The 27713-nt window shown below is 43.0% G+C and overlaps 1 protein-coding gene across 5 annotated transcripts in view; it reads left to right on the top strand.

Moving 5' to 3' along the window:
• LOC133387275 (rho GTPase-activating protein 39-like) overlaps positions 1-24292 on the top strand; it is a 122365-nt gene extending 98073 nt beyond the window's left edge. For all 5 annotated transcript variants that reach the window (XM_061631738.1, XM_061631734.1, XM_061631736.1 and 2 more), the window contains exons 5-10: positions 135-224; positions 6639-6712; positions 9023-9222; positions 17364-17455; positions 20223-20392; positions 20837-24292. In XM_061631738.1, the coding sequence (XP_061487722.1) occupies positions 135-224; positions 6639-6712; positions 9023-9222; positions 17364-17455; positions 20223-20392; positions 20837-21031 (821 nt within the window). In that variant the 3' untranslated portion in view covers positions 21032-24292. The remainder of the gene's footprint in view (positions 1-134; positions 225-6638; positions 6713-9022; positions 9223-17363; positions 17456-20222; positions 20393-20836) is intronic.
• Positions 24293-27713: the final 3421 nt, after the last annotated feature.

Genomic DNA, 27713 nt, shown 5'->3' with positions numbered 1-27713 from the left:
CAAAAGGGGTCTTTTGACATATAAAAACATTAGCACAGAGCTCATTTTGTGAATTCACTGTGTAAAGGTAAATGAGAGCAGTGAGCATTTAATGTTTTTGCCATCACTCAGTCAATGATGCTTTGACTTTTCAGTTACCCAGCGCATTAAGGAGCTTCAGGATATGAAAAACAAAAAGAACTCAAAATCCAGAAAAAAGAGGAAGCAAAACACAGAGGATGAAGGTAAAAATAATTGGATTATGGGGCAGGCTAATAAGGAGGAGACACAGTTCCATATTGGTACCATTGACTTCTGGTATAGTTGTTTGTGCATTATTGTAGAACGATTGAACCCAGGTCTTGCATGAACATCAGCAGTTCAGGAATGGAGAGAAATGCAAAACAGCTGCCTGTAACATTTGTACATAATGCTTGATAGTCCAGTATTTAATGATTTACAGCAAATCTTAACCACATGTAAAGTCCAATCAATTTCAGAAGAACATGTTTCCACATAAATATTCATAGTGTTGCAGTCTTACTTTTGTAGAGCAATCTGGATCCATCCATCCAGATGGGGTTAGTTAATAATTGACTTTCAACTGCAGGGAAGTCCAGCAGAAACTTTATTTAGCCATATCTCTCGTCTGTGTTCTGGGTTGATGGGCTTCTTTTTACCTTCTCTTCCAATCCTGTTCTGGGAACTTTGATAGCTGATGACCGCTTCAAACAAATTCATCTCAAGTTTTTAAGTATAGACAGGCAGTGCTACATTGCCATCTTACCTAGCAGTTAAAGAGCTCTTTTTCCTCCTGAATTCTGCTCTGACAACCTTTTGACATTCACAGAATCTGTAGAAGTCTTCTCTGCCACTATATTCCAGTTGACCTCAGTGTCCCTTCATACATGGGACTATTTTTCTATTTGGGCAGGTGTTACTTCTTTGAATGCGTTGTATGAGCACTGAATGTAATAATATTGCCATATGTTTCATGGCTTGACCTGATTCTGCTTGTCTGGTTCTGTTCAAAACTGAGACACCAGACTAAGATGGATCCAAACTCAGAGGAAGGCAATGGTAAACCACCTCTGAATACCTCTTACAACAAAAACCCTATGAACAGAGTATCCAAAATGCAACACAAGGTAGTGCTAAAAGATGAGACCCCAGGTCAGAAGGCACTCACCGAGCTACTGGGGAAGAACAAAGGACAAGTACCAGTAGCACTATGACTAATGACGCAGCTGGGTCAAAGCCGAAAGGAAGCCCGAGGCTGATGCGCACAGATAAAAAAGGAGAATCTGGAGTTGTATGATGTACACAATAGGAACATGGAATGTGAGAAGCATGAATCAAGGAAAGTTAGAAATTGTCAAGCAAGAAATGGAACATATCAACACTGCAATACTGGCATGAGTGAATTAAAATGGACAGGAATGGGGCGCTCTCAATCAGGCAACTACAAAATATTTTATGCAGGAAATAAGAAATTAAGACGAAACGGGGTTGCTTTAATAGTAAGAACTGATGTAGCACCTACTGATGTAGGTGTGGCAGCACCTACCCTGTGGAATTCCCTCCCTTTGAATATTAGGCAGGTGTCATCTCTGCTATTTTTTCGGCGCCTTTTGAAGACTTTCCTCTTTCAACAAGCATTTTAGGTTGAGACCTATCCCAGTCTGCGTCTGTTAGAATTGCTTAATATGTTTTTTAATAATGTTTTTAACCCTTTTTTAAAGTTATTTTTTTTACAAAAAATGTTTTTAACGCTGTTTTGTTTTCATGTATTTTAAGATCTGTTTTTATGATGTTTTAAAGTGTTTTTAGCACTTTGTTTGCCACCCTGGGCTCCTGCTGGGATACAAATTAAATAATAAATAACATAAATAAATAAAAGCAATTAGGAGCTATAACGCGAGGTTTAAGCGAGTGATATCAATGAGATTTAACGGGAAACCTATTAACATAACCATCATCCAAGTCTATTTTCCAACAGCAAACACAGAAGAAGAGGAATTGGAAACCAAAAGCAAAAGGAGAGAGAAACACGGTTAGAACCCTAAATGTAATAATACAGCGACTAGTATGTAGGGACAAACAGAACTATTACAATAGTTATTGTATAGAAATAGAAAAGGGTAGAACAAAAGATTAGAGAACCAAGAGTAGGGATGTTGAATAATCAACAGGGGAACACACTGACTGACCGAGATGAAATAAAAGGAAGATGGAAGCAATACACTGAAGAACTCTGTACAAGAAATGCAAGGATGACAGATTCATTCATGGAGGAACTGTATGATGAAGAACCAGAAATTTTAGAATGTGAGGTGAAAGCTGCTCTTAAAATGCTTGGAAGAAACAAATCACCAGGAACAGATGGCATACCAATAGAGTTGTTATAAGCTACTGAGACTGAATCTGTCCAAATTCTGACAAAAAATTGTCAACAAATATGGAAAACAAAACAATGGCCCACAGGCTGAAAGTGTTCAATATACATCCCAATTCCAAAGAAAGGGAATCCCAGGGAATGCAGTAATTATCGAACTATTGCCTTAATATCCCATGCAAGTAAAGTAATGCTCAAGATTCTACAACAAAGGCTCTTACCATATATGGAGTGAGAAATGCCAGATATCCAAGCTGGATTTAGAAAGTGAAGAAGTACCAGAGATCATATCACAAACGTACTTTGGATAATGGAACGGACCATGGAATTTCAGAAGGCAATCGCCCTGTGCTTTATAGATTACAGCAAAGCCTTTGACTGTGTAGATCATGAAAAATGATGGAATGCTTTAAAAGAAATGGGGGTGCCATAGCATCTGATTGTCCTGATGTGGAACCTATACTCTGCACAAGAGGCTATGGTAAGGACAGAATATGGAGAAACCTATTAGTTCCCAGTCGGAAAGGATGTGAGGCAGGGGTGTATTCTATCACGCTATTTGTTTAATCTATACGCAGAACATATTGGATTGGACCAGGATGAAGGAGGTGTGAAAATTGGAGAGAGAAATACCAATAATTTCAGATATGCAGATGATACCATACTACTAGCAGAAACCAGTAATGATTTGAAACAAATACTGATGAAAGTTAAAGAGGAAAGCACAAAAGCAGCTGAACGTCAAAAAGACTAAAGTAATGACAACAGAAAATTTATGTAACTTTAAAGGTGACAAGGAGGACATTGAAGTTGTAAAGGAGTATCAATACCTTGGCACAGTAATTAACCAACATGGAGACAATAGTCAAGAAATCAGAAGAAGGACTGGGGAGAGCAGCTATAAGAGAGCTAGAAAAGGTCCTCAAATCCAAAGATGTATCACTGAACACTGAAGTGAGGATCATTCAGACCATTATATTCCCAATCTCAGTGTATGGATGTGAAAGTTGGACAGTGAAAAAAGCAGATAAAAGAAAAATCAACTCATTTGAATTGTGGTGTTGGAGGAGAGCTTTGCTCATACTATGGACTGCAAAAAAGACAAATAATTGGGTGTTAGAACAAATAATTGGGTGTTAGAACAAATTAAACCAGAATTATCACTAGAAGCTACAATGATGAAACTGAGGTTATCATATTTTAGACACATCATGAGAAGACATGATTCACTAGAAAAGACCATAATGCTGGGAAAAACAGAAGGGAGTAGAAAAAGAGGAAGACCAAACAAGAGATGGATTGATTCCATAAAGGAAGCCACAGACCTGAACTTACAAGATCTAAACAGGGTGGTTTATAACAGTTGGTATTGGAGGGCACTGATTCCTAGGGTCGCCATAAGTCGTAATCGATTTGAAGGCATATAACAACAACAACAAAGTTCAGTCTACTTTAGATACAGACAGTCCCAGAAAATGTTAGTACATGAGGAAGAACATCATAGCGCTTCTAACTGTGGTAAAAATATAACAAACTAAATAACTGGCACAAGAAAATCCCTGCTGGATCAGACCAAATGCCTATCTACTCCAGCATCCTATTTCCCATAGTAACCAACCTAAAGCCTATGGGAAGCCCAGAAGTAGGACATGAGTGCAACAGTTTCTCCCACTGTTGTTTCCTAATAAATGGAGAAACAGCTTTGGGAAGAACTGTAGCCCAGTGGCAGAGCACAACTTTGTGTGCATAACGACCCAGGTTCAATCCCTGGCATCTCCAGATAGGGCTGGATACGACTCCTGTCTGAAACTCTGGAAAGCTATTGCCAGTGAGGGCAATATTGAGCTAGATGGACCAATGGCCTGACTGGGTATAAGGCAGTTTTCTGTGCTCTGTGTTCCTGTGGTATTCAAAGGTCTGATCTTTGAGGTACCACATACCTACCATGACTATCCATTGATAGCCTTATCCTCCATGAGCTTGTCTAATCCCCTTTTAAAGACAGCTAAGTTTGTGGCCATCATCACTTTTTATGATTCCACATTCCATAAGTTAAGTCTGCATTGTGTGTGAAGAATTATCTTCATTTGTCCTGAATCTTCCAGCGTTCAGCTTCACTGCATGTTCCTGGCTTCTAGTATTATGAGAGAGGAAGAAAAACTCTATTCAGTTTCTCCTCATCATGCATAGTTATACCTGTATCATGTCTTCCCTTTCTTTACTTGCCTTTTCTCTGAAATAAAAAGACCTTAAACTTAACAAAAAAGTTTAAACCCTTAAGATTAAACCCCTAATCATTCTGTTTGCCCTTTTCTGCACCTTTTCCAGCTCTAGAATATTATTTTTGAGATACATTAGCTGAACTCTGTGCTTTTGAGTCTTCCTTATGTTTAACTACATTTGCCATTTTAATGCCCATTTACTCAGTTTGGAGAGGTCCTTTTGGAGCTTTTCACAATCCCTTTTTGTCTTTCCAACCCTGAATAATTTTAGAGTGGCCAGCAAACTTCGCCATCAGCAATTTGCTTCAGTAGCCCAGACTGTCTCACTCTGGTTACCTTAGGGATGGCCCTGTTTCTTGGAAGCACAAGGCAATAAAAAGCGTTAAGAACCTCTCCCACACATGGAACTGCCTATCTGCTTCAGAACTATATTTGTGCGTCCTCAACACCATCTACAAAATACCCTGCCAGCGCAAGCTCAAGCCTCATGAAATAAATTGAGCTTGAACTGGCAAAGTAATTTAGGGGCTGGAGCTTTGATTTCCATCATGGATTAAGAATACACTAGGAAGACTCTTCAATATATGTCATGCCAGAACCAACTGGTTCCATTATCTGAAACCAAAAGATGTCCAGAGTAAATTGCCCATTGCCCTGAGAGAGACTGACAATCGTGTCTTTTTTCTATATTCCCAGAACAGCATTCTTCATCACCTGGACCCTAGACCTGTCAGAAAACATGCTTAAGAGAGGGCATATCAGTATCTGTAATAGGGTACATGCAGGACTAGAGGGCTCCTGTATGTCATTTCAAATAGTAGCGGGCTGTGTGTGCTGCGCAATAATCCAAAGAAATTAGAGGATTGCCATTGCCAGCTTTTTGTGCCAATAGAGAAATGTATATTGGGGGCAAAAGTGAAAATATGCACATTAATAATATCCCATGCTAGGAGGCAGAATAGCACATGCAAGGTTTGTAAAACCTCTTCATCTCATGTGGCCCTGGGCTCCTGCTGGGAGGAAGATTGGGATATAAATCAAACAATAAATAAATAAAATAAATGGAATTGGTTTTTAATATGCTTTTAAACCTTTTTTAAAACAATAGGTTTTCAACCTTTTTAAAAAAATCTTCAAAGCTTTCTAAAAAAATGTTTTGAAAGTTGTTTTGTTTTAATGTATTTTCTGTTTTTATGATGTTTTATAGTGTTTTTAGTGCTTTTGTTTGCCGTCCTGGACTCCTCCTGGGAGGAAGGGCAGGATATAAATCAAATAATAAATAAATAATAATAAATAAAATAAACAAACTCTCAGTTCCCTCAGACAGCTGTGTGCAGAAGCTCTCTGCGAGAGCTTTTCCAGACAGCAGCAAAACACTAAAAGTCTGAAACTAATGTTAGTGGTGCAACATTATCCCTCCAGAGTGTGGGGAAAAGCAATCTGTTCATTGCTCTGTTTTTGTTTTAAAAAGGGGAAGCCCGAGCTTAAGTGCAAGAGAGATAGAGCATATAGCTTAGAATGATGTGTGTTTTACAGGAAAACAAGTTCATAAAATGTACAACAGTGGTATGGGAGAAAGATTGCCTTTCTGAGGTTCATCCGGACTTTCCCCTCTTCTAGAAGACTACAGGAGTGCTCCTGCATTGGGTGAAAAAACTTTTTTAAAAAATCACAAAATGCCACTTTGAATGAGAGTGTGTGCCACTTGCCCCCATTGTAGCTACATTTCTCATATCACTCTGAACTGCAATAGGATGCAGAAACTGCAATGGATGTGATAGTTGCAGAGAAGAACTATTCTGAATGCTAGGCTAATGAAATAACACCATAGCAAAATTGTTGTCTTGGGAAAGGATGTCTGAATCTGCCACAATCCAACAGTAATAAATTCTATATAGCACTCACTATCATTTGCTGAGAAGAATAAGCTTGCGGGTCAGTTAAGCAGAATCTACAAACGTTTGTGCTCTGGGGCCATTTTCTCCTCTGAGGTTCCCCAAAACAGTTCTAAAACTCCCATTTTATTCATTTCCATCTATTAGGTCTGCCTATCAGCACTTATGCCAGATACTGTTACCGAAAGCTGCAAAAGGTTGCAATCACTGGAGGCAAAAAGGTGAGTCAGTGTAATATTCTAATCTAGTAGTTTAAGTGAACTGTTGTCTTGTCACTTTCACCTGAGGGCTCTGGCATTGCTATGGTTTTGACAGTGATCAGAAACATAGATTGGGAAGTTGTGGACATTCATTCAAAAATATGCAACAAGTCTGTGGTAGAAGTGGAAATTCCTGAAGTGGCGAGGAGGGGTGGCGAGGGGGAGTGTGTTTCTGTGTGTGCGTGTGCCCATCTGTGTTTGGGGGTGCCTGGTGTGTGTGTGTGTGTGTGTGTGTGTATGTGTGTGTGTGGGAGGGAGGGAGGGAGGGAGGGGAGCTTTGGCAACCCATGGGGGAAGGGGGTGGCAACCTGTGGGGGACAGGGGGGAGATTTGGTGCTGGTAGGTGGGGTTGGCAAGCGAAGCAAGCAGGGGTGGCAGCCCCTAGTGTATATATTTAAGAGAAAAATGTCTAGCACTCATGTTTTTTGAGATCAGTTTTCCTATAATAAAGGCATTTTTAATATAGTTATCTCATTGCTGAAAAAATGGTACAATCGTGCCTGGCAGAGATGTGGCCACCTGCTCAAATTATGTGAATGCCATGAGGCTGAATTCCCCCACTTACATATGACATAAAAGTACCATAGAGGAACTATAAAAGTTCTTCTCTGGATTGGAAATGTCCTGTTACTTCATGTTTACAAGAACTATGAAGAAACAGCTGATATAAGTGCACACTTGGCTAGCTTGACAGCAGCAGCTGAAGGCCACAGTTGTATTTACCACAGGAATGCTACCAGAATGACATCCCCCTGGTGAGTTTCCCACACATCATTTTTCTGCTATACCATTTACCATTTAGAAATACTTTTCTTGGGAAAGTACGGTAGCTCAGTGGTAGAACACATGCTTTGCATGTAGGCACTCCTAGTCCTGTCTTTGGCATCTCCAGGTAGGGCTGGGCAAGACTGTTGTCTGAAACCCTGGAAACCCTAGATGGATCAATGGTCTGACTTTGTATAAGGCAGCTTCCACTGAGGAACACTGCCATCCATATTGTGAGTCTCCATGCCTTCACTGCACATTCCTGGCAGCTATTGGTGGGGCATGGAGAATCGTAACATGGAGCTCCACATAGGAATTTCAAGATGTTTTAGTGGAGAGATGTAGACTGGTTTATATGCCACACTAAGCCAGGGGTAGCCAATGTGGTGCCCTCCAGATGTTACTGGACTACAATTCACATAATCGCTGACCATTGCATATGCATGCTGGGGCTGATGTTGGAATCCAACATCTGGAGGTACCACATTGACTATCCCTGCTCTAAGCCATAGTTTTCAACCATGGCTTAATCGTGAATATGCATCATGGCCTCTGTGCCTTCCCCCCATGAGTGCTGCATGCAGCACAAACAAGCCGTAGTATGACTTATCCTGTCATGCAAACTTGTGGTTTGTTTGTTTCAAATGAGCTGTAAGCCAGAAATAAGCTAAGAACAACCTTTGACTTATTTCTGGCTTACCCCACTTGTGGTTTGTTTGTGTCACATGCAGCATGTGGAGACAGGAGGCATGTTCATGGTTAAATTATGGTTTAAAACAAACTATGGCTTAGTATGATATGCAAACAGGGCCAGAGTGTGTGGAGCTGTCACCAAAGGACATCGTGATCAACCATGACCTTCTAGTGGAGCCACAAAGAGATTGGAAACTTTATTATACGTTTTTATTATGTATGTCGCCCAGAGTGGCTGGACAACCAGCCAGATGGGCGACTAATAAATCTAATAAATAAATAAATAAATAAATAATAACTCTGATTTGTTGCAACAAGCCAGCTTTGTAACCCATGGTTTGAAGCTGGATTGTCTCAAACAATTTTAGTTAACTTTAACCACCATTTGTTGAGTGTGGACAAAATGACAAGTTGTATTTAATCTAAAACAGAAGCAAAAGCTTCCAAACTCATCCCTGAAGCTGTGCCAGAGGAGGAGTGGGAAGTGAACAAGTCCAGGGGGGTACACAAGCCTGAGGCTCACTGTGTCTTGTTCCTGTCATGATAAACTATGGTTTATTATGACATCTGAATGCAGGCTTTGTCTGCTTCCACAAAGGTTGAAACCAAAGAAGCTTGGGTTGTACACCCATATTCTTGAGGATGATCAGCTAACATCCACGTCACACAGGTTCTGACATATATCATTTTAAAAAAATACAGAGCAAATACAAAATGCTTTCCTTAGAGGCATTTTGTGCGATTGTTTCATGTGCAAAGTCTGTTCATTGTTGTTTTCCATATTTTTCCTTTCTTTTTGGGTTTTGCTTGTAGGGTCTCCGGAAGCCCACAATTGAGGAGATAATACATGCCAAGAATGCTATTGTAACACCTTCACTGTTTGGCAGTTCTCTGGAGGAAATCATGTTACGGCAGCAGGACATGTATCCTGATAACAAGCTGCCTTGGGTGCAAACACAGCTGTCTCAGCAAGTTTTGGAACTGGGGGGAGAACAGACTGAGGGAATATTCAGGTGAGTTTCACTTACTGGAGCTACATAAATGATTCATTATTGATGCTGTTAGCACTATACAGTTGACCTGTAGTTGGACACGAGAGACATTTCTCCTCCTTGCCCAAGTCAAACTGCATCCTCTCAAACCTCATTTTAACAAACAGTTTCAGTAGATGAAGCAGCATTTAAACCAGAGCAAAGGATTTATGAACACTGTGGGGACTTGTGCATCTTGTCAGTTGCTTCTGACTATGCTAGTATGTATGAACCTACTCCAGGTCAGATTGTTACTAAAGAAACAGCCTCAAGAGTATGCCCATTGTTTCTAGCAATATAGAGATTATTATGTGAAGTTTCAGCAGCTATGACCTCTGATGCAGCCAAAGAATTAGCTTTTGCTGCTGAATGACAGTGAGAGAAATGGTGACCGTCCCCATTTTAGCCCTAAAAAGATAATGAGCCAGTTGTGCCCTTTGGTTAAGTTTCCATCCCCAGCTGTGTTGCTCTGGTGTAAGGCAAACTCTCCCATCTTGATAAGGTGTTTTAAAGTAAAAAAGAGGCATTTTTTCTTTGGCACATAGCGATGTTATTAAGACTTTCTCCCTTTTTGTATTTACAAAAATCCAAATATTGCTTCTGAAAACATTTCCCTCCCCAAAGTCATTGGCAGTATAGTACTTCTGTTAAATTATTAGGCAGGACAGCTCCTTGAGAATTAATTTGAAGTATGCATTAGAAATGAAGACATCACAGGCTTTTTCTGTAAGGTTCAAAATGGTTTCAGAAAGTTCAGCATAGAGGACATTTCATGCAAATGATTACGCTGAGTAAAGTAGCAGTGGGTTAACAAACCAATCTAGCATTGAGCTGTCTCCCCACTTTCTCCTCGTACTGTCTGTTGATTCCTTTGCTATTTTATATGGTCCCCTACCAGCATAGCCAGCTCAGATTAAAATCTCCAACCTATCCAACTGCATCTTTTACATGGGAAGGAAAACTGCAGTGTATACATATTAGCATTGTTGACTGCGTTTTTTCTATGATTTCATCTCCTCCTCCTTTTCTAGTATATCACCATGTTTACAAAGGCCTTGATGGGCTGGGGTGGAGAAAAGAAACTGCTACCATTCATGTGTTTCCTACAGGTTTCACTTCCCGTTCCCCTCTTTGTCACAGCATAGAAACAACCCAACCTGGGGCGTTGAGAAGGCAAGGAACAGTGGTACTTAAGCAGGGAACTTTTTGTTTTGTTTTTGCATCTGTCCTGAAGATTCAGGGCAAAGAACCACATCTGGAAATAAGTAAAAAAAACAACATATTTACAGAAGAAAGCAGCCACTACAAAAAATCAGATAGGACCCATAGGCCACAAGTTGCAAAATTGTAAAGTAATTTCTCTCACATATCTGGAAAGGGGGAAAATGTTTTTAGCCCACTTAACTTGAATTTAAACCATTTGGATCCAGAGCTTCATTTATGGCAGTCTTGACTTCTGTATCATTGTTGAAGGAAGAAAGTTTCATTGTGGTAGTTTATACTTAGGCCACAGCTGATAAATGCATTTCTAGAAATCAAACATGCCCCCAACATGTCTATCCTACTAGTAAGGCCAAAAATGTTGTTTTGGCAGACACTGCTTAAAATTTCATCCTGTATACTAATAGCAAACTCATTCTTGGAATGCGGTTGCTTATGTAGCTGTGGCCACCACACACATGAGGGAGGTATCAGCAGGCTTGGGAGAACCCCAAAGTTTTCTTATTTATTTATAGTATTTTTAACCCATTCTTCAGCCAAATAAGACTTCCAGAATGGCTTACAAATGCCAGTGATAAGACACTTCTAGCCCTCAGGCTTACAGTCTAAAAGACTGAAAAAGACTTGACACAAAAGGAAAAGATACTGGGAAAGAAGAGGAAAAAAGCAAACTCAGGCATGATTTCTTAGTTCATGGAGTTCTTGCAATGACCAGTAATTGTCGGAAGGCAGAGCTGGGGTCCCAATCCCGGGGAGCTGGATCCCGGAGAGTTGGGAGAAGAGTATTCGGATGGATGGCAGAGGGAAGGGGGAGGAACTTCCCCCCTTTGGAGCGAAGACGAAACAGAGGAACTGCCGGTGATAAGGTCGCTTAGCAACGGGGAGCCTGAGCCCTCCCTGGACATTCTCACGCCTCCCCCTCTTTCAGGCTCAGAGCAAGAGGGGAAAGAGGGAGGGCTGCTCACAGCCAAAAAGCGGGGAGGCAGTTTACCATCAGCCCCTCCCCTATCCCCCATCCTGGAATCGGAAACTTCAGAAGAGGAGGGGGTGATGCTTCCCCCCTCACCGCGCACACGCAGACAGCTGAAAAGACAGGAGAGAAGGGGGGGAAGGCGGGCAGTACCTGAGGGGCAGTTAAGGAGGAGCGAAAGATTGCGCGCCCGTTTAGCCCCTTCTTAAAGAACAGGCGGGAAGAAGTCCCTTGCTCTGTCAACTTTCTCCCAATGCCGCAGGACCTGTATCCCTGTATTGCTTCATGAGAAAACGCAGTCTTTGTTTGGACATTACCCTAATAAAACACGAATTAACTACAGCCGTTGGTCTGGTTCCTGAGTCACATCCTGGGCCTGACAGCTTGACAGAGCCACCTAAATCACCCTCAACGCTCTCTTCACTTGACTGGGACAAGATGTCAAAGGGAGCAGCGGGGGGGACGAACCCCACTTCTGAGACGGAAGAAGTGGAACTCTTGAGGACTTAGGTAGCTGATTTGCAGACGGATGTTCAAGCCCTGCTAGCAGCAGTCAAGGCGCTGAAGACGGATAATCAAACCTTGAAGGCCACGATAGACCAGATGCGAACAGCCCCTCCAGCTGCCGTAGTAAAGGTTCCCATTGGATTGCCCCCAAAATACGCGGGACAAAGTGATCAGTTGGCAACCTTCGTGGCTCAATGTGAGTTATATCTGGATGTCAGGCACACGGAATTTCCAGACGATGGGGCTAAAGTAGCTTTCGTGATTAGCCTCCTGGAGGGAGAAGCTGCAAAATGGGTGACTCCGTATCTCGTGAGAAAGGATACTGTCTTAGGAAGGTACAGAGGATTTATACAGGAGATGACCGAGATGTTTCAAGACCCGCAAAGGGCTGAAACAGTAGCGCGGCAACTAGGCGCTCTGAAGCAAGCTAAAGGGACTGTTTCCGAGTACACTAACGCTTTTAAAATTCTGTCCCAGGAAACTGGTTACAATAACGCCGCCCTGATGTTTATGTACTGGAGTGGATTAAATGCTGAAATCCTGGATGAGTTGGCCAGGACCTCCCCCCCCGCTGACCTACCAGGGCTCATCCGGCTATGCCTACAGATAGATCACCGGATGGAAGGAAGGCGCCTGGAAAGGAAGCAGGAGGTCCCGAGATACTCAGCCTCGGCATCCCGCAACAAGACCCTTCCCACTGCAGGGATGGCAGGTAATGCAACTGAGGGACAGGGAGGGGCTAGGCCAAGACTGTCGGAAGAAGAAAAGGAAAGACGACGCCGGGAACGTTTATGCTTTTATTGTTCAAAGCCGGGCCATGTGGCCAGAGACTGTGGACTGAAAGGGGGGAAAGCCGAGCCGTCGGGAAACTAGAACACCCAGTCCACGTGCAGGCCGGTGGACTGGGGGCAGCGTTGTATAAAGGCCCCCCAACGATCCAACCTCCCTCAAAGGGGGTGTTGGTCTTGCCTATTCGGATTACAACTTCCAGAGGAGTGGTGTTTAATTCCACTGCCTTAATTGACAGTGGAGCCTCCACAAATTTTATTGATGCAAAGTTAGTCAAGCGTCATGGAATTTCCCGGTGGAAACTGGACTCTCCGCTAGCTGTGGAGACTATCGATGGGAGACCCCTGAAGTCAGGAGGGGTGACACAAGCCACGGAGGAAGTGAAACTTCAAATCCCTGGGCACGAAGAGTTCATTTCGCTATATGTGTCAGATCTCTCGAACTTTGAGGTGATTCTGGGAATGCCCTGGCTAGCAAAGCATGAACCCAAAATAAGTTGGAAGGAGGCGGTGGTGTGGTTCACCTCACAGTATTTCCAGGAGAACTGTCAATCTGAAGGAATCAAGAACACCTTAGCGGGGGCAGTGCAAGAGATCGAGCAAGTGACCCTGCCGCCAAAGTATGAAGAATTCAAAGATGTGTTTGATGAAAAAGAGGCAGAGACTTTACCCTCCCACCGCCCTTACGACTGTGCGATTGACCTAGTGCCAGGAGCCAGCATCCCATCAGGGAGAATCTACTCTCTCACAGAGAATGAGAGGGAGGCCCTGAAGGAATTCCTGGATAAAAACCTGAGGCGAGGATTCATACGCCCCTCACAATCCCCTGCTGGAGCGCCACTATTGTTTGTGAAAAAGAAGGGGGGGAACTCAGACCCTGTAACGACTAACGCGCATTGAACCAGATCACCATCCCCAACAGCTACCCGCTGCCCCTGATCTCAGAGTTGCTGGACCGACTGCGCTCTGCAAAAATCTTCACGAAGTTGGATTTGAGAGGAGCGTACAATCTGATCAGAATGAAGGAGGGAGATGAATGGAAAACAGGATTCTTGACCGCTTACGGACAGTATGAATACCTGGTCATGCCGTTCGGGCTTTGTGGAAGTCCAGGAATTTTTCAAAAATTCATGAACGACGTGTTTAGAGACTTGTTGGACACGTATGTAATCTGTTACTTAGATGATATCCTGGTGTTCTCAAAGAACCAGGAAGACCACGACCAGCATGTGAAGACGGTGTTGAAGAGACTGAGAGAAAATCACCTGTATGCTAAATTAGAGAAATGTGGATTTGACCTCAAGTCTCTAGACTTCCTTGGATATCGAATCTCAGCGGAAGGCGTGGAGATGGACCCAGGGAAAGTAAGCTGCATATTGGACTGGGGCCAACCTGTCACCAAAAAGGATGTACAACGGTTTTTGGGGTTTGCCAATTATTACAGAAAGTTCATTCCAGGGTTTTCCAAATTAACAGCTCCTCTGACTGACTGTTTAAGGGGGAAGAAGAAGTTTCAATGGACAGAGAACGCCAGCGAGGCCTTTGAGGAGCTGAAGAGAAGGTTTGCTACTGAGCCCATTCTGCGCTTTGCTGATCCGAACCGCCCTTTCGTAGTGGAAGCAGATGCTTCAGATTTTGCCATCGGGGGGGTCCTGCTACAATTAGACCAAGAAGGGAAGGAGCTGCACCCCTGTGCGTACTTCTCTCGGAAGTTAAAGCCTGCAGAGAAGAACTACACAGTTTGGGAGAAGGAGCTGCTGGCCATCAAGGACTCTTTTGAAAACTGGAGACAATACCTAGAGGGGACCTCTCATCGAATTGAAGTGCGCTCCGACCACAAGAATCTTGAAAGCCTCCAAACAGCCAGAAAGCTGAACCAGAGACAGATAAGATGGTCCCAGTTCTTCACTAGGTTTAACTTCCAGATTACTTACCATGCCCAAGCCAAAAACCAGAGAGCGGATGCCTTATCCAGACAGCCACAATACAAAGAAAGTGAATCCGAGGACCAGCCTCAGTACGTAATCCCGCCAGAGAAATTAACGTTGGGAGTATGCCAGCCTTCATGGGAAGAGGAACTCAAAAAGGCACAAGAAGAAGATGCAGACATGCTAAAATATCAGCAGGAGACGGGACAAGGTCAAGACTCAGAAGTAACCTTTCACTGGAGAAATGGACTGTTATGGTTCAAAACCGCCAGATATGTGCCAGAAGGGGAATTAAGGCTCAGAATCCTACGCCAGTGTCATGATTCCATCACAGCGGGACACTTTGGGATTTACAAGACCATTCAGAACGTGGCCAAGGACTTCTGGTGGCCTAAAATGCGTTGGGATATTGAGAGTTATGTAAAGTCCTGCTCTGTCTGTCTGCGGACAAAAACACAAACAGGGACACCAGCAGGACTGTTACAACTGTTGCCTGTCCCACACGAACCCTGGAAGGACCTCTCCATGGATTTTATATCTGATCTACCCAAGTCCCAAGGAATGACAGCCATCTTAGTAGTGGTGGATCTACTTACCAAAATGGCACACTTTCTTCCTTGTGCAGGGGCCTTAGAGGCTAAAGAAACGGCCAAGTTATTCATAAAAGAAGTCTACCGGCTGCATGGATTGCCAAACAGCGTAGTCTCAGATCGAGGAACTCAGTTCACAGCCAAATTTTGGAGAGCAATGTGGAAACAGTTGCAGACGGAATTAAAACTCTCCTCCGCCCATCACCCCCAGACAGATGGGCAGACGGAACGCTTGAACGCCGTTTTGGAAAGATATTTACGAAGTTATGTGTCCTATCAACAGACTGACTGGGTATCATATTTGCATTTTGCAGAGTTCGCCTACAACAATTCTCTGCACTCCAGCACTCAACAAACCCCGTTCTTCGCTAATTATGGATTCCATCCTAAAGTCTTTCCAAGCAGCTCAGAAGGAATGCTGGTACCGGCGGCTGAGAACTTCCTTAAGGAATTGCAAGCGGCGCAACAGACACTGAAACAGCAGTTAAACGAAGCCAAAACGGAGTACAAGCGAGTTGCTGACCTGCACAGGAAGGAGGGCCCCCCCTTCAACCGGGAGACCAGGTATGGCTGTCCACCCGCTTCCTCCAGATGCCGGGCAAATGTAGAAAATTACAAGACAAGAGGGTGGGTCCTTTCGAAATAGAAACTCAAATCAATCCCGTGGTGTACCGACTGAAGCTGCCTGACACGTTTAAAATACATCCTGTGTTCCATCGATCCCTCTTAACGAAAGCCGCCCCTCCCAGTGAGTTACGGCCAGAGGAACCTCCCGGAGCTCCACTCCTGGTAAATGAGCAGCTTGAGTTTGAAGTTGAGGAGATCTTAGATTCCAGGATCAGACGCCACAAGCTGCAGTACTTGATTGACTGGAAAGGCTATGGGGTGGCTGACAGATCATGGGAAGATGCAGCTGATGTGCATGCTCCAGAATTGGTAAAACTTTTCCATCAACCTTTTCCCCACCATCCCAAGCCAGACAAGGGGAGGGGGGCACAGCCTGGGAGGGGGGATGGTGTCGGAAGGCAGAGCTGGGGTCCCAATCCCGGGGAGCTGGATCCCGGAGAGTTGGGAGAAGAGTATTCGGATGGATGGCAGAGGGAAGGGGGAGGAACTTCCCCCGTTTGGAGCGAAGACGAAACAGAGGAACTGCCAGTGATAAGGTCGCTTAGCAACGGGGAGCCTGAGCCCTCCCTGGACATTCTCACGCCTCCCCCCCTTTCAGGCTCAGAGCAAGAGGGGAAAGAGGGAGGGCTGCTCACAGCCGAAAAGTGGGGAGGCAGTTTACCATCAGCCCCTCCCCTATCCCCCATCCTGGAATCGGAAACTTCAGAAGAGGAGGGGGTGATGCTTCCCCCCTCACCGCGCACACGCAGACAGCTGAAAAGACAGGAGAGAAGGGGGGGAAGGCGGGCAGTACCTGAGGGGCAGTTAAGGAGGAGCGAAAGATTGCGCGCCCGTTTGGCCCCTTCTTAAAGAACAGGCGGGAAGAAGTCCCTTGCTCTGTCAACTTTCTCCCAATGCCGCAGGACCTGTATCCCTGTATTGCTTCATGAGAAAACGCAGTCTTTGTTTGGACATTACCCTAATAAAACACGAATTAACTACAGCCGTTGGTCTGGTTCCTGAGTCACATCCTGGGCCTGACAGTAATGGGAAGAGTTCAAGGAGAGATAGAGCCAAACGTTGCTGGTCTTTAAACAGAACAGATAGATCCTGTAGAAGTACCAATAAAAAAAACTTTAAGGGGGGAAAAGGGGAGGGGGAGACCCAAAAAACAATAGTTAGACTGAGCATGCTGAGTGGCTATGAAATGCTGATTGACAGTGAAGGGAGAGAAAAGAAAACCACAGAGGTGGGATGTAATGGAGTATCCTGGAAAACTGAATGGCTGATTGGCTGGAATCTTGAGCAGAAGCTCTCTACACTGCAATATTTTGTTACATGTCCTACTTATTTGATACCAACCATGGCATTCTAATTGAATAAGTCTGTGCATGCCTCTCACTGCTCCTACTAACGTTTGTAGTCTCATCTGTTACTCTTGCTCCTGGATCCATGTGATTTGCTTCCTCTGTTCAGTTGGCATTTATTGATGGATCTCTGTGTCTGTTTTCAGAATTCCTGGTGACATTGATGAAGTTAATGCACTAAAACTACAGGTTGATCAGTGGAAGATTCCTAAGAACCTTAGCGATCCCAATATACCAGGTATGGAAAACACAGATGCGTTCAGAGAGGCCTTGTTCAGATTAAGATATTTATTTATTTATTTATTTAACTTGTTTACAGAAAAGTCTCAAAGCAACTTTAGGAATAAAAGTAGAATATAAATTTATTTTTTAAAAAATCCAATACACAATACTAAAAAGGCAATAAAACCGTAAAGACAGTCTCTCCATCCCCCCCAGTACAGGCCTGACTACCACAGAATAACCTCCCCCCACCAAAAAAAAACCACCTATATATCTGCTGCAAGAAAAATTAACAAACGCCTGAGAGAAGAAAAGCATCTCAGCCTAGTGCTAGATTATAGTATTCAGAAACCTTATAAATTACTTATACTTACAGTATTCAGAAACCTTCAAAACAGGAGATAATATCTTTTAGACCTTGACCTAACTCATCCTCCCCCTATATATAGAAGTTTATATTCTACTTTTATTCCTGGAGTCGCTTTGAGACTTTTCTGTAAACAAATAAAACAAATAAATAAATATCTTAATCTGAACAAATTACTGAAAAGGGCAGTGCTTGGTGGCGGTGGCACCAACAAGGCCTCACCTGCTGATAGCAGGGTCCAAGATGGTTGATACTGAAGAAGGCGCTCTTTTAGATACTCGCGTCCCAAGCCATTTAGAGCTTTACATGCTAGTATTAACACCTTGAATTGGGCCCAGTAGCTCACTGACACCAGCGACACATGCTGTCATCAGGCTGCCCCACTTACCAACGTAGCAGCCGCATTCTGCAATAGCTGCAGCCTCCGGATGGTCTTCAACAACAGCCCCACATACAATGCATGACAGTAGTCCAGATGGGAAATCACCAGAGCATGAACAACTGAGGCCAGGCTATCCCAGTCCAGGAACTCAGCTGGGCATAAGCTGTCCTAGTGTTGTGTTGTTTCCTTGTTCAGTTAAGGATCCACTCTAGAACCCTGATGCCATGAAGCATCCTCCATCATATTATGAAACAATCTGGATAACGTGATCTTTTCATTGGTTTTCTTTTGTGAGAAGATAGACTGTCATTCTCCTTCAAGTGGGCAGGCTGTGAGGCCCTTCCCTGGCTCTCCCTGTCAGGTTCCTACCTGCGCGTGGCTACTGCCTGTCACTAGGCACCACCAGGGACTCCACCAGTCCGGACTGTCCTTTTTTTATTGTTTCTCTCCCCGCTCTAGCACAGATCTCAACAGATCCCCCTGCTAGGCAACCACCAGTCATGTCCTAATACTAGTATTCCCAGAGACTCTGAATACTAGTATTGTTATTCTCTTCACCGCTGCCACCATTTGTTACAGTTTCCCTTCAGCCTTGGTCATTACCTTACCCTCTCTTCTGGTCTGTGAAACCCCAGCCAAGGATCAGGCCTTTGGTAAACCAAATTAAGTATTTATTAAAGATAACAAAGCTAACAAGATTAACAAGATTTCTTCTTAAGGCACATAAGCATATGGTTTTATTCAATACTAATCCGAACTCCACCCCCCTCCTTCTCCACTCTCTCCTGGTAAACCACTCTCTCAAACCCACCAAACAACCCACTCTTTCTCTTCTCCCCCCAGATTCCACTCTCTCTCTTCCTTTTATACGTTCAGCCATTTTAAACACTCAGCCAATCATCTAGCATTCTACTGCCCATTCACTCCCCCTCCTCTTTCACTCCACTTACCATGTATCTTCTAAACAACCAACACTTACCATATATACATTAATATAGGAACATCACACAGGCCCTCTGTGTTCTTCCTAGACATACCTGCAAGGTCTATTGACAGATTTTAAGTTATCACAAGTTATCACCCCACTTGAGCTCGTTGTTGTTATGTGGCTTCAAGTTGATTTCAACTTATGGCGACCCTATTAAACAGTGACCTCCAATAGCATCCTCTAGGATGCACACCTTAACGTGGTGAGGGGGTTTGAGAGTGTCAAAGAAGATGAGAGCAATGCCATCAGGAGTCTAGACCAAGAGGCTAGACTCCTAGCAGGGGCACCCAAGACGGAATGGTCAAGGCTGAGACACCAGACTAAAGTGCATCCAAACTCAGAGGAAGGCAATGGTAAACCATCTCTGAATACCTCTTACCATGGAAACCCTATGAACAGAGTATCCACTTGAGCTATGTATCCTTATTTTTATAAGTTCTGTTTCTGTTTTGTTAACTATCAAGTAACATGTGTTTTCTCTGGTATTTAGGAGAAGTAATATTTTGTTGTTGTTTTAAAAATAAATGTTGTTTAGGGGGAAGGGGAAGATCCACTCCAGAACAGTAACCATTACATGTCTCTTTATGTCCTGTCAAAGAGCATACAGACTCTCAAACCCAGAGAGCTTTTTTGGTATGCCTTTGTTTATTCTAAAGCACTTACGTACCACTTAATAGTTCAAAAATCTCTAATCAGTCTATGGTCTAAAAAACAAACAATATATCATTAAAACATTAAAATAAAGACATGACCTAAAACCAGTAAAACTGCAATATACTGACACATGAAAGCATATAAAATGAAATAAAACAAAAATTCAAAAGATTCAAACACATAAAACAGGATCCAGTCTTGTGGGTCAAGGAAAGCCTGGGCAAAAAGATAAGTCTTCACAAGATGTCTGAAGCTGCTTCATGTATGGCAGAGGGAAGGGCATTCCACAGTACACTGATAACAGCAGAAAATGCCCATTTTCGGGTCACTGCCCTATGATATTCTATAGGTGGTTGATGAAAGTGCCTGTTTTTTTCTTCCTGTCCTTGCAGCTTCTTTGCTCAAACTGTGGTACCGGGAGCTGGAAGAGCCTGTCATCCCACAGCAATTCTACAAAGAGTGTATCAGCAACTATGAGAACCCTGATGCTGCTGTAGCAGTAGTAGAACTCCTGCCCGAGCTCAACAAATTGGTCTTATGTTACCTCATCCACTTCTTGCAGGTATGGAGATAACTGAATTTCTGGGGCTAGATATCATTCTGAAGCAGCAGAGAGAACCCAGATAGTAGCTCTACTTAGGGACGTGTCCTTTCACTCTGCATTGCAAATAGTCTGGATTATATCCAGTTGGTGTGCTTCTGCTGATAGAAGGCTCTTTAATCCCCCAGAGCCTTCCATCATTGGAACAGGGAGGGAGTTGATTTTGGGATATGCCACCTCCCATGCTGTTCTAAATCATATATCAGAGACACTCTTTGTTATAGGTCTGAGGACCAGCCATAATAATACCATTGTGTCTTCTATATGAAGTTTTTTCTTACAGTTGACAGCCTAACAACACAAGTGGGAGTGGGTGACTCTTTGTGGTACAACTAAATCTTTGGGGCTATGCCCAGAATTATATAAATAGAACCTTATTTGAATTGTACCTCCTTTACTTCACAGATTTTCGCTCAGCCAACCAATGTGGGCAAGACCAAGATGGACGTAAACAACTTGGCCATGGTTATGGCCCCGAACTGTCTGCGATGCCAATCTGATGACCCCAGAGTTATCTTTGAAAATACCCGTAAAGAAATGTCTTTCCTACGCATGCTAATTGTGCACTTGGACACCAGCTTTATCAAAGGAGTGGTGTGAAGGGTTAGCTTCAGGCAAGACAGTGTGAAGGGAGCAAGGAACTCTTGCCAATATTACCTTTGTTGATCCTTGGATCTTTCCCTCTCCAGGCTCCAGCTTCCTGGGATTGTTTCAGTTGCTTTGTCAGCTGTTTCCTAGCCCCTGCAACAGTGCTAATGACTCCAAGGAAATCCTAAAATAATGGAAGTCAGTTGTGCTCAAAAGAGTTTTGAGGCATCAGGGAATCAAATCTGCAATAGCTGGTTCCTAGGAAGCCGGGATGCTAGAGGCAACAGCTCCTGCATAGGCAAAGCACAAGTGCTTTGCACTATACTGGGAATCCATGGCATGTTAGAATTGGAATCATTTATTGGGAACCTACTCTCAGATACTTTGATTTTGCCTCCGACAATTGCAGATTGGGCACTTCATCAATCATGCTTCAGTCCCAGAAGGAAAAGGATTGCTGTCTCTGGCTATAGCCCGTATCCTGTCCTTGAGCAAACCTACTGCAGCCAGCACTGCCATTCACATTGCTGGCTGCATCATTCTCCAACTGCTTTGATGTGTCTTTTCTACCTTAAAGGGCATCTCTCTTACCAAAGATTCAGTTTTGCAACACTGGATGGACACTGGCTTCTTACCCAAGTTGATGCTCCTCATGCCTGGGGTACTTTTACTACTCAGTTCATATTAACAGGACCAAGGGGGAGGCATTGTTGGAAGCCAAGGTCGAGCTACTTAACAACGACATTTTCCCATAGTAAGAACAGTCATGGACTGGAGTTTGGGAGACTGCCTGTCGTTTTCCTCTCCTGTCATTTGGTACCTTAGAAAGAGGCTGATAAATCTCAAGCTATTTTTGGCCCAAATGTGCTTTTTTATGGTTTGGGTTAGATGTCTCAGACTGTAATGATCCTTGTGTCCCTCTTTATTAAAGCTGAGTCACCGCAATGTAAATAACTTGCAGTTGTTTCCACAGAATGGAACTTCCCCTGCGTGGAAACAGCAGTCAATTATGACTCCTGCTGCCTTTCTCTGACATAGACTAAAATCAGGTATCAAGCTGTTGTGAAAGTGCTGGGAGCAGCTCGAAGGCTCTTATTGAGCTCAATATTTGCCTGCTGTGTTCTGCTTCCCACTCAAGCGTACAAGGCCAAACTAGACATTACATAAGAACTCCATGATAAAATCTCTTGACATCTTTTTCTTTTGGTTAAAAGAAACTGCAGGGCAGCTGGTTTTGGTTTGGATCCGGATCCTTCAACTCCTTGGCACTTTCCATATTTAAATTGCACTTCTGAAGCTGCTGTTAGCTGAGAAGTAAGGGTGTGCAAGGAAGGCCAGGATCCGTATAATACCTGTCTCTTCCCCCCATCTCTAACTAACAGTAGCTTCAGGGAAGGCTGTTGAATTTAAGTTGGGCAAATAGAGTGAGAAGGGTTAAGCCCCTCTCCAGTGCCACAGTCCAAATCCTCCACCCCACCCACTCCACCAGTGACTGATTTTAACCAAAGAAAAAGACAATGAGAGATCTAATCATGGATTTCCAACATCACATTTAGTTTGGACCGCAGTCAGTGCTTCTGGTCTGAAAAACACAGGTTGTACTCTTAAGACGGAAAGGAGAAAGTATGCTAAGCAAGAAGTACCATTTAATGGCATAGTACTCTGGACTCCATCCCACCCTTTCCCAAAATGTTGGGCTTTTTTCACCAAGGCTGAAGTCTTGTGGCTGCTGCTGCCCCTGTCAGGGAGCCCATGCTGATTGATTGGGGGAGGAAGATGACTGCTGCCTCAGTATTGCTGCTCCTTTCTTTTCGTATATTGCTGACACAGCTCTGAGAAACAGGGGTCTCACATTTCCTGTGCCAGTAATAGTGTGATGAGTCTTAAGGACAAATTAGTACTTCTAAGATAGATCTTGATGCGATCTTAATGGATAGAGAAATGCACATCATCCTTTGACCTCCAGACACTGTGACTCTTACTAGGAGATTTTTCTCTCTCACTATATGGAATCAAACTATTTGAGCCAGATCTGTTGTCAAGTCAGACCCTTTAGCTTAGTTTGTGTGGTAATGCCAAAGCCCCTGTTCACCTTTTATAGTGTGCCTTTTCCCAGCTACTTTTTGAGAGTTAGCTTCTTTTCAATTAAATTATCAAGAAATTTGTGATGCTAATTTATTCTATCTAAACAAGACCATCCTCTGAGACCCAAACTAAATATTATGTGGACATGCACACCTCACAAGTAACGTGGAGGATAGAGGAGGAGGGATACAATTCATTGCATTAATGTTTCCCTACTTTACATTTTCCAGCAACTCCAATATCATAACATGTCACATGACTTTTCAGCTCTTATGTTGCTAGGGAGAGAATGTGGATGATACCCACACATCTGTCCAAAACATGTTGTTTGAGCCTGAGCTGAGCCCAGAATTCAGGTAATCACTGTGACATGCATAGAATGCTCTGTACTCTCTCCTACTGAGCTGCATTTGATTAAGTAAATCAACCTGAATTTTCTGAGGAGCTGGGTGCTATTCAAATAGGCTCTTTTATCAGAATTTGGCCAGTGCTCCTTAGAGAAAATCTGAAATGGGACTTTACTCTTTGCTCCAGGTTATTAGAACTGGAATCCTATAAACATTTATTTGGGAGTGAGTCCCATCAAACTCAGTGGAACTTATTTCCAAGTAAATATGCATAGGACTGAGTGTTAAAACATTAGGTAAAAAACCTCCTACTGTTGACTCTTCTCAGACTTGCCAGAACCAGAGTATCTTGGGCCTACCTCTGTTAAAAATCTTGGAATACGGTGTTTTTCTCTGTTTCAGTCAGAGCTCATATCCATGCAGCATGCTATGGATCTGGGTGGTTTGACTATGTGTGGCTAAACAATTGGGTGACTACACGCTGCACAAATGTTTCTTTTTTAAAATGGGAAGTATTGACCAATACTTAGGGTGTCATACACCCCCACCCCAAAAAACACTAGCCTTTTAAAAATTTGTTTCAGGATGCCCTCTGGTTGCATTCATGTCTCAGATTTAAACACTGCAGCCAACTACATGTTGGGTAATGATTAAAATTCCCCCTGGCACTTAGGTATAACAGAAGCATAGAAGGGCTGTTCTGTTAATGCTTTCCCCTCAAGGGCTGTAAAATAGGCTAAAAATTACACTGGATATTGTTTTCTTTTTGCTAACAGGTTTGTAAATGTGAATCAGTAAAACATACTGTCCCTTACTGTTGTTAAAGAATAATTAAACATCTTGTGTTTAATCTTTGTTTTGTATGTGCTTTTGAAAACTTAGGTTTAGATTTACACTGTGACTTGGCTAATGCCATGAATCAGGGCTAATTTAGACTAACTTTTGTATGTGTTTTTTCCTACTCAGTCCAGGCCGGCAGCTTAAATTCAGGCATATTTTTGGCAGCTTAGTTATCTGAGCATTCCATCATGAGCTCAAACTGTTCTTCAGCCTACTTTTGAGTCCTTTGTAATGGTGTGCTCTTGTGTAGTTTGGGCCTCATGATAGAGTACTCATCTTACCATGTTTAAGCACACATAAAATAACCCATTCATACATAGGCTTATAGAAACGTTGGTCCTCACCCTCCACACCAGCTTTTCTGGGTCACACTAGCTGAGGAGAAATATGCCATGCACGTTAGCACCAGGGCTGTGGAGTCGGTACACCAGACCTTTGACTCCGACTCCTCTATTTTTCTACTGTCCGACTCCGACTCCTTCATAAATGGCAAATGTATATTAACTAGTAATAACACAGTTACTGTAGTAAAATGGTAGCACAAGGCATTTCATCACCACCACGTGAATCCAGAGCTTGGAAAAGTTACTTTTTTGAACTACAACTCCCATGAGCCCAATCCCTGGGGCTGATGGGAGTTGTAATTTAAAAAAGTAACTTTTCCAAGCTCTGGATTCACGTGGTGGTGATGAAATGCCTTGTGCTACCATTTTACTACAGTAAATTTGTTATTACTAGTTAATATACATTTGCCATTTATGAAGGAGTCGGACTTTTAGCTGACTTTTAGCCACCCAATCCTGCTTGCAATTTGTTGCTTGTCTTCTAATGCCAGTGTCATGCTATCAGTAGTGGACTTAGCTCCAGAACCTGATCTCAGCCCTTTGGCTTAGTCCAGAGAAGTGAAATAACAGAATGTGTTTCTTGAGCCTATGGAAAGCAGCCTTCACTCATCACCAGAGCTGGCCCAACATCACAAGTAATCTAAGTGGTCACATGGAGCAGCAATTATTTAAGGGTGCCAGTGAAGCAATATGGTCGGGTGGAGAACACTTTTCAGCCTGAGGGCCACAGTCCCTCATGGGCAATCTTCAGGGGGCCACGTGCCAATTATGGGATGGGGCCAACTGAAAAAAATAGGTGGAGCAACAGATGTCATTCTTACTTTGTACAGTAAGTTACTTTCTAGCCATGCAAAAGTCGATAGTTTCTATAAACACACACTTGCATCCAAAAAAGAGGCATTATTATAGTTCAAAGACATGTTCCAGCTAGGCAAAAGCATTTGAGGTGTGAAGCAGGGTTGTTGAGGTGTGTGTCATGCATGGTATCACCTGGAGATAGTCAAACCTGGAGGGCAACTTTTGGCCTCAGGGCTCAAGGTTCCCTATCCCTGCCATAAGTGATTCAAGAGAGATTCCAGAATCTAGCAATATTCCATAGTTGCCAGGACACAACTCTCGGGTCATGCATGGCTGTGAATGCTCTAAGAGTTGAACCCTCACATTTCAAGGGAGTCTGCTTTGTGCCTCTTGGACTGCACAGCAAAACAGATTTGATGTATCCTGTACTCTCACATCTGAGATTAAGGGGCAGAATTTCCAGCTCAAAGGCTATAGCTTCCAGTCATGAACTAGATCTAGTAGCTCTCGTGTTTAAAGTTAACACTCAGCGTCCTAGTTTCTGTGTAGAACTTTATATTAGCTTCTCAATGCCAAGATGCAGTCCTACCACATACATGGGAGTCATTCCTGAGGAGAATGAAAAGCAGACATAAGAATATGGGATTGTCACTTTACTCCACCATATAATTAATTTTCTCCCTGCAGCACTCAGTACTTCAGGAGAGGTGTAACTTACAAAAAATAACAATTTATCTTGCTCTTGTGTCTTTTTAAAACGGTCAATCATGGCGTTGGACTAAAATCTGGCATATTTTCGACTATTGTCCAATAGTTCATCACAACACATTTTGATTTGGTAGGCTGGATCAGATTTAGTAGGCTTGGTGTGAACTAGGATTAACACTAAAATCTCTCTCTCTCTCTCTCTCTCTCTCTCTCTCTCTCTCTGTGTGTGTGTGTGTATGTGTGTGTGTGTGTGTGTCTCACACACACAAAATGATCTCACACCCTTTAATGAAGATTTATTGACAACATCAAACAGGCACATGGTTAGACTCAAATCTATACGTAACTTGTCCATATTCTCAGGATGAATAAGTAGAATTTTATCCATCAAAAGGAGATGCCAAAAAGCATGACCACTGATCCTTCTCCCAGCATGGAATCAGATTGGATACAAGCAACTTTGCCATCAGAATATTCTGCAAATTAATTACGGCCTCTTCTGCCAGAGTCATCCTTTCAGTATAGTAGAAGAGCAAAGAGATTTATGTAGGGAATTCTTAGCAAGGTTTGTAGAAAAGTGTGGGTGATATTCAATTTAGGCTGCAATCCAATACACACTTACCTAGAAGTAAGTCCCATTGAACCCAATGGAGCTTACTTCTGAGTAGACATGCATTGGATTGCAGCCTAAATCATACACAGTGTAGACCCAGTAAAATTAATGGATTTAAATCTGATATCACCCTGTATTTTAAAGCATTTGTAGCATTTCTAATACCACATAATAAAGTTATCCAAACAGCTCAGTCACAATGTTTTACCAAAAAGATTTTACGCTCTGGCCTGCATATCAAGTATATAAGACCATTTTAATAATAGTTATTTACCTATCAGGAAAATGTTCTTTGTTGTAAAACAACATCATAAACCCTTTGGGTGAAAGGCGATCTCTAAAATGGCAAGTCAGAAATAATAAGAAATTTATTAAAATAAGATATAATCTTTGGGGTTGACTTCAGGAAAAGGAAAGGATAGTTAGTCCAGAGGTTCCACCCTTAATCTTAGGGTAATCCTTGCAGTCAACATGGCTGCAAAATTAATACACAGTACAGGCATGTTAGTTGCACCAGAAACTTTAATTCACAGGAATGTATGCACCTGAAGTGAGAGACATTTAACAACCCCAGAATAAGCAAAGGTTGTCAAACCTTTTATATTTTGCACATAATGGTACAATTCACAGTTCCCCAACTGCGGCAGCCAAACAAAAATCTTGCCCCATAAGTCAAACAAAATGTTGCAGTATGAGGTGCTCCTATGCCAGCCAGCTACCATGCACTCAATCCAAGATGCTCCATTCCATTTCATCCTCCACTAGTTTTCTATCCCCCTCTCTCCCAGCACTCAGGTCAGCATTCTATGGTCTCTGACCATGCTCATTCCTTCTTGGGCTGTTATTCAGCTCACCCCCACCCCCATTTTTTCCCCCTAAGGGTTTTTTTTTTTACTAAAAACTCTGCGGTTTCCCCAAGTCTGCTGATATCTTGTGTGTAGATGGTGTTGTCTTGGCTC

The sequence above is a fragment of the Rhineura floridana genome, chromosome 6, assembly GCF_030035675.1.
Source record: "Rhineura floridana isolate rRhiFlo1 chromosome 6, rRhiFlo1.hap2, whole genome shotgun sequence".
Lineage (NCBI taxonomy): Eukaryota > Metazoa > Chordata > Lepidosauria > Squamata > Rhineuridae > Rhineura > Rhineura floridana.
The sequence above is the reverse complement of the archived record's forward strand: the minus strand, read 5'-3'. Positions and strand labels throughout refer to the sequence as shown.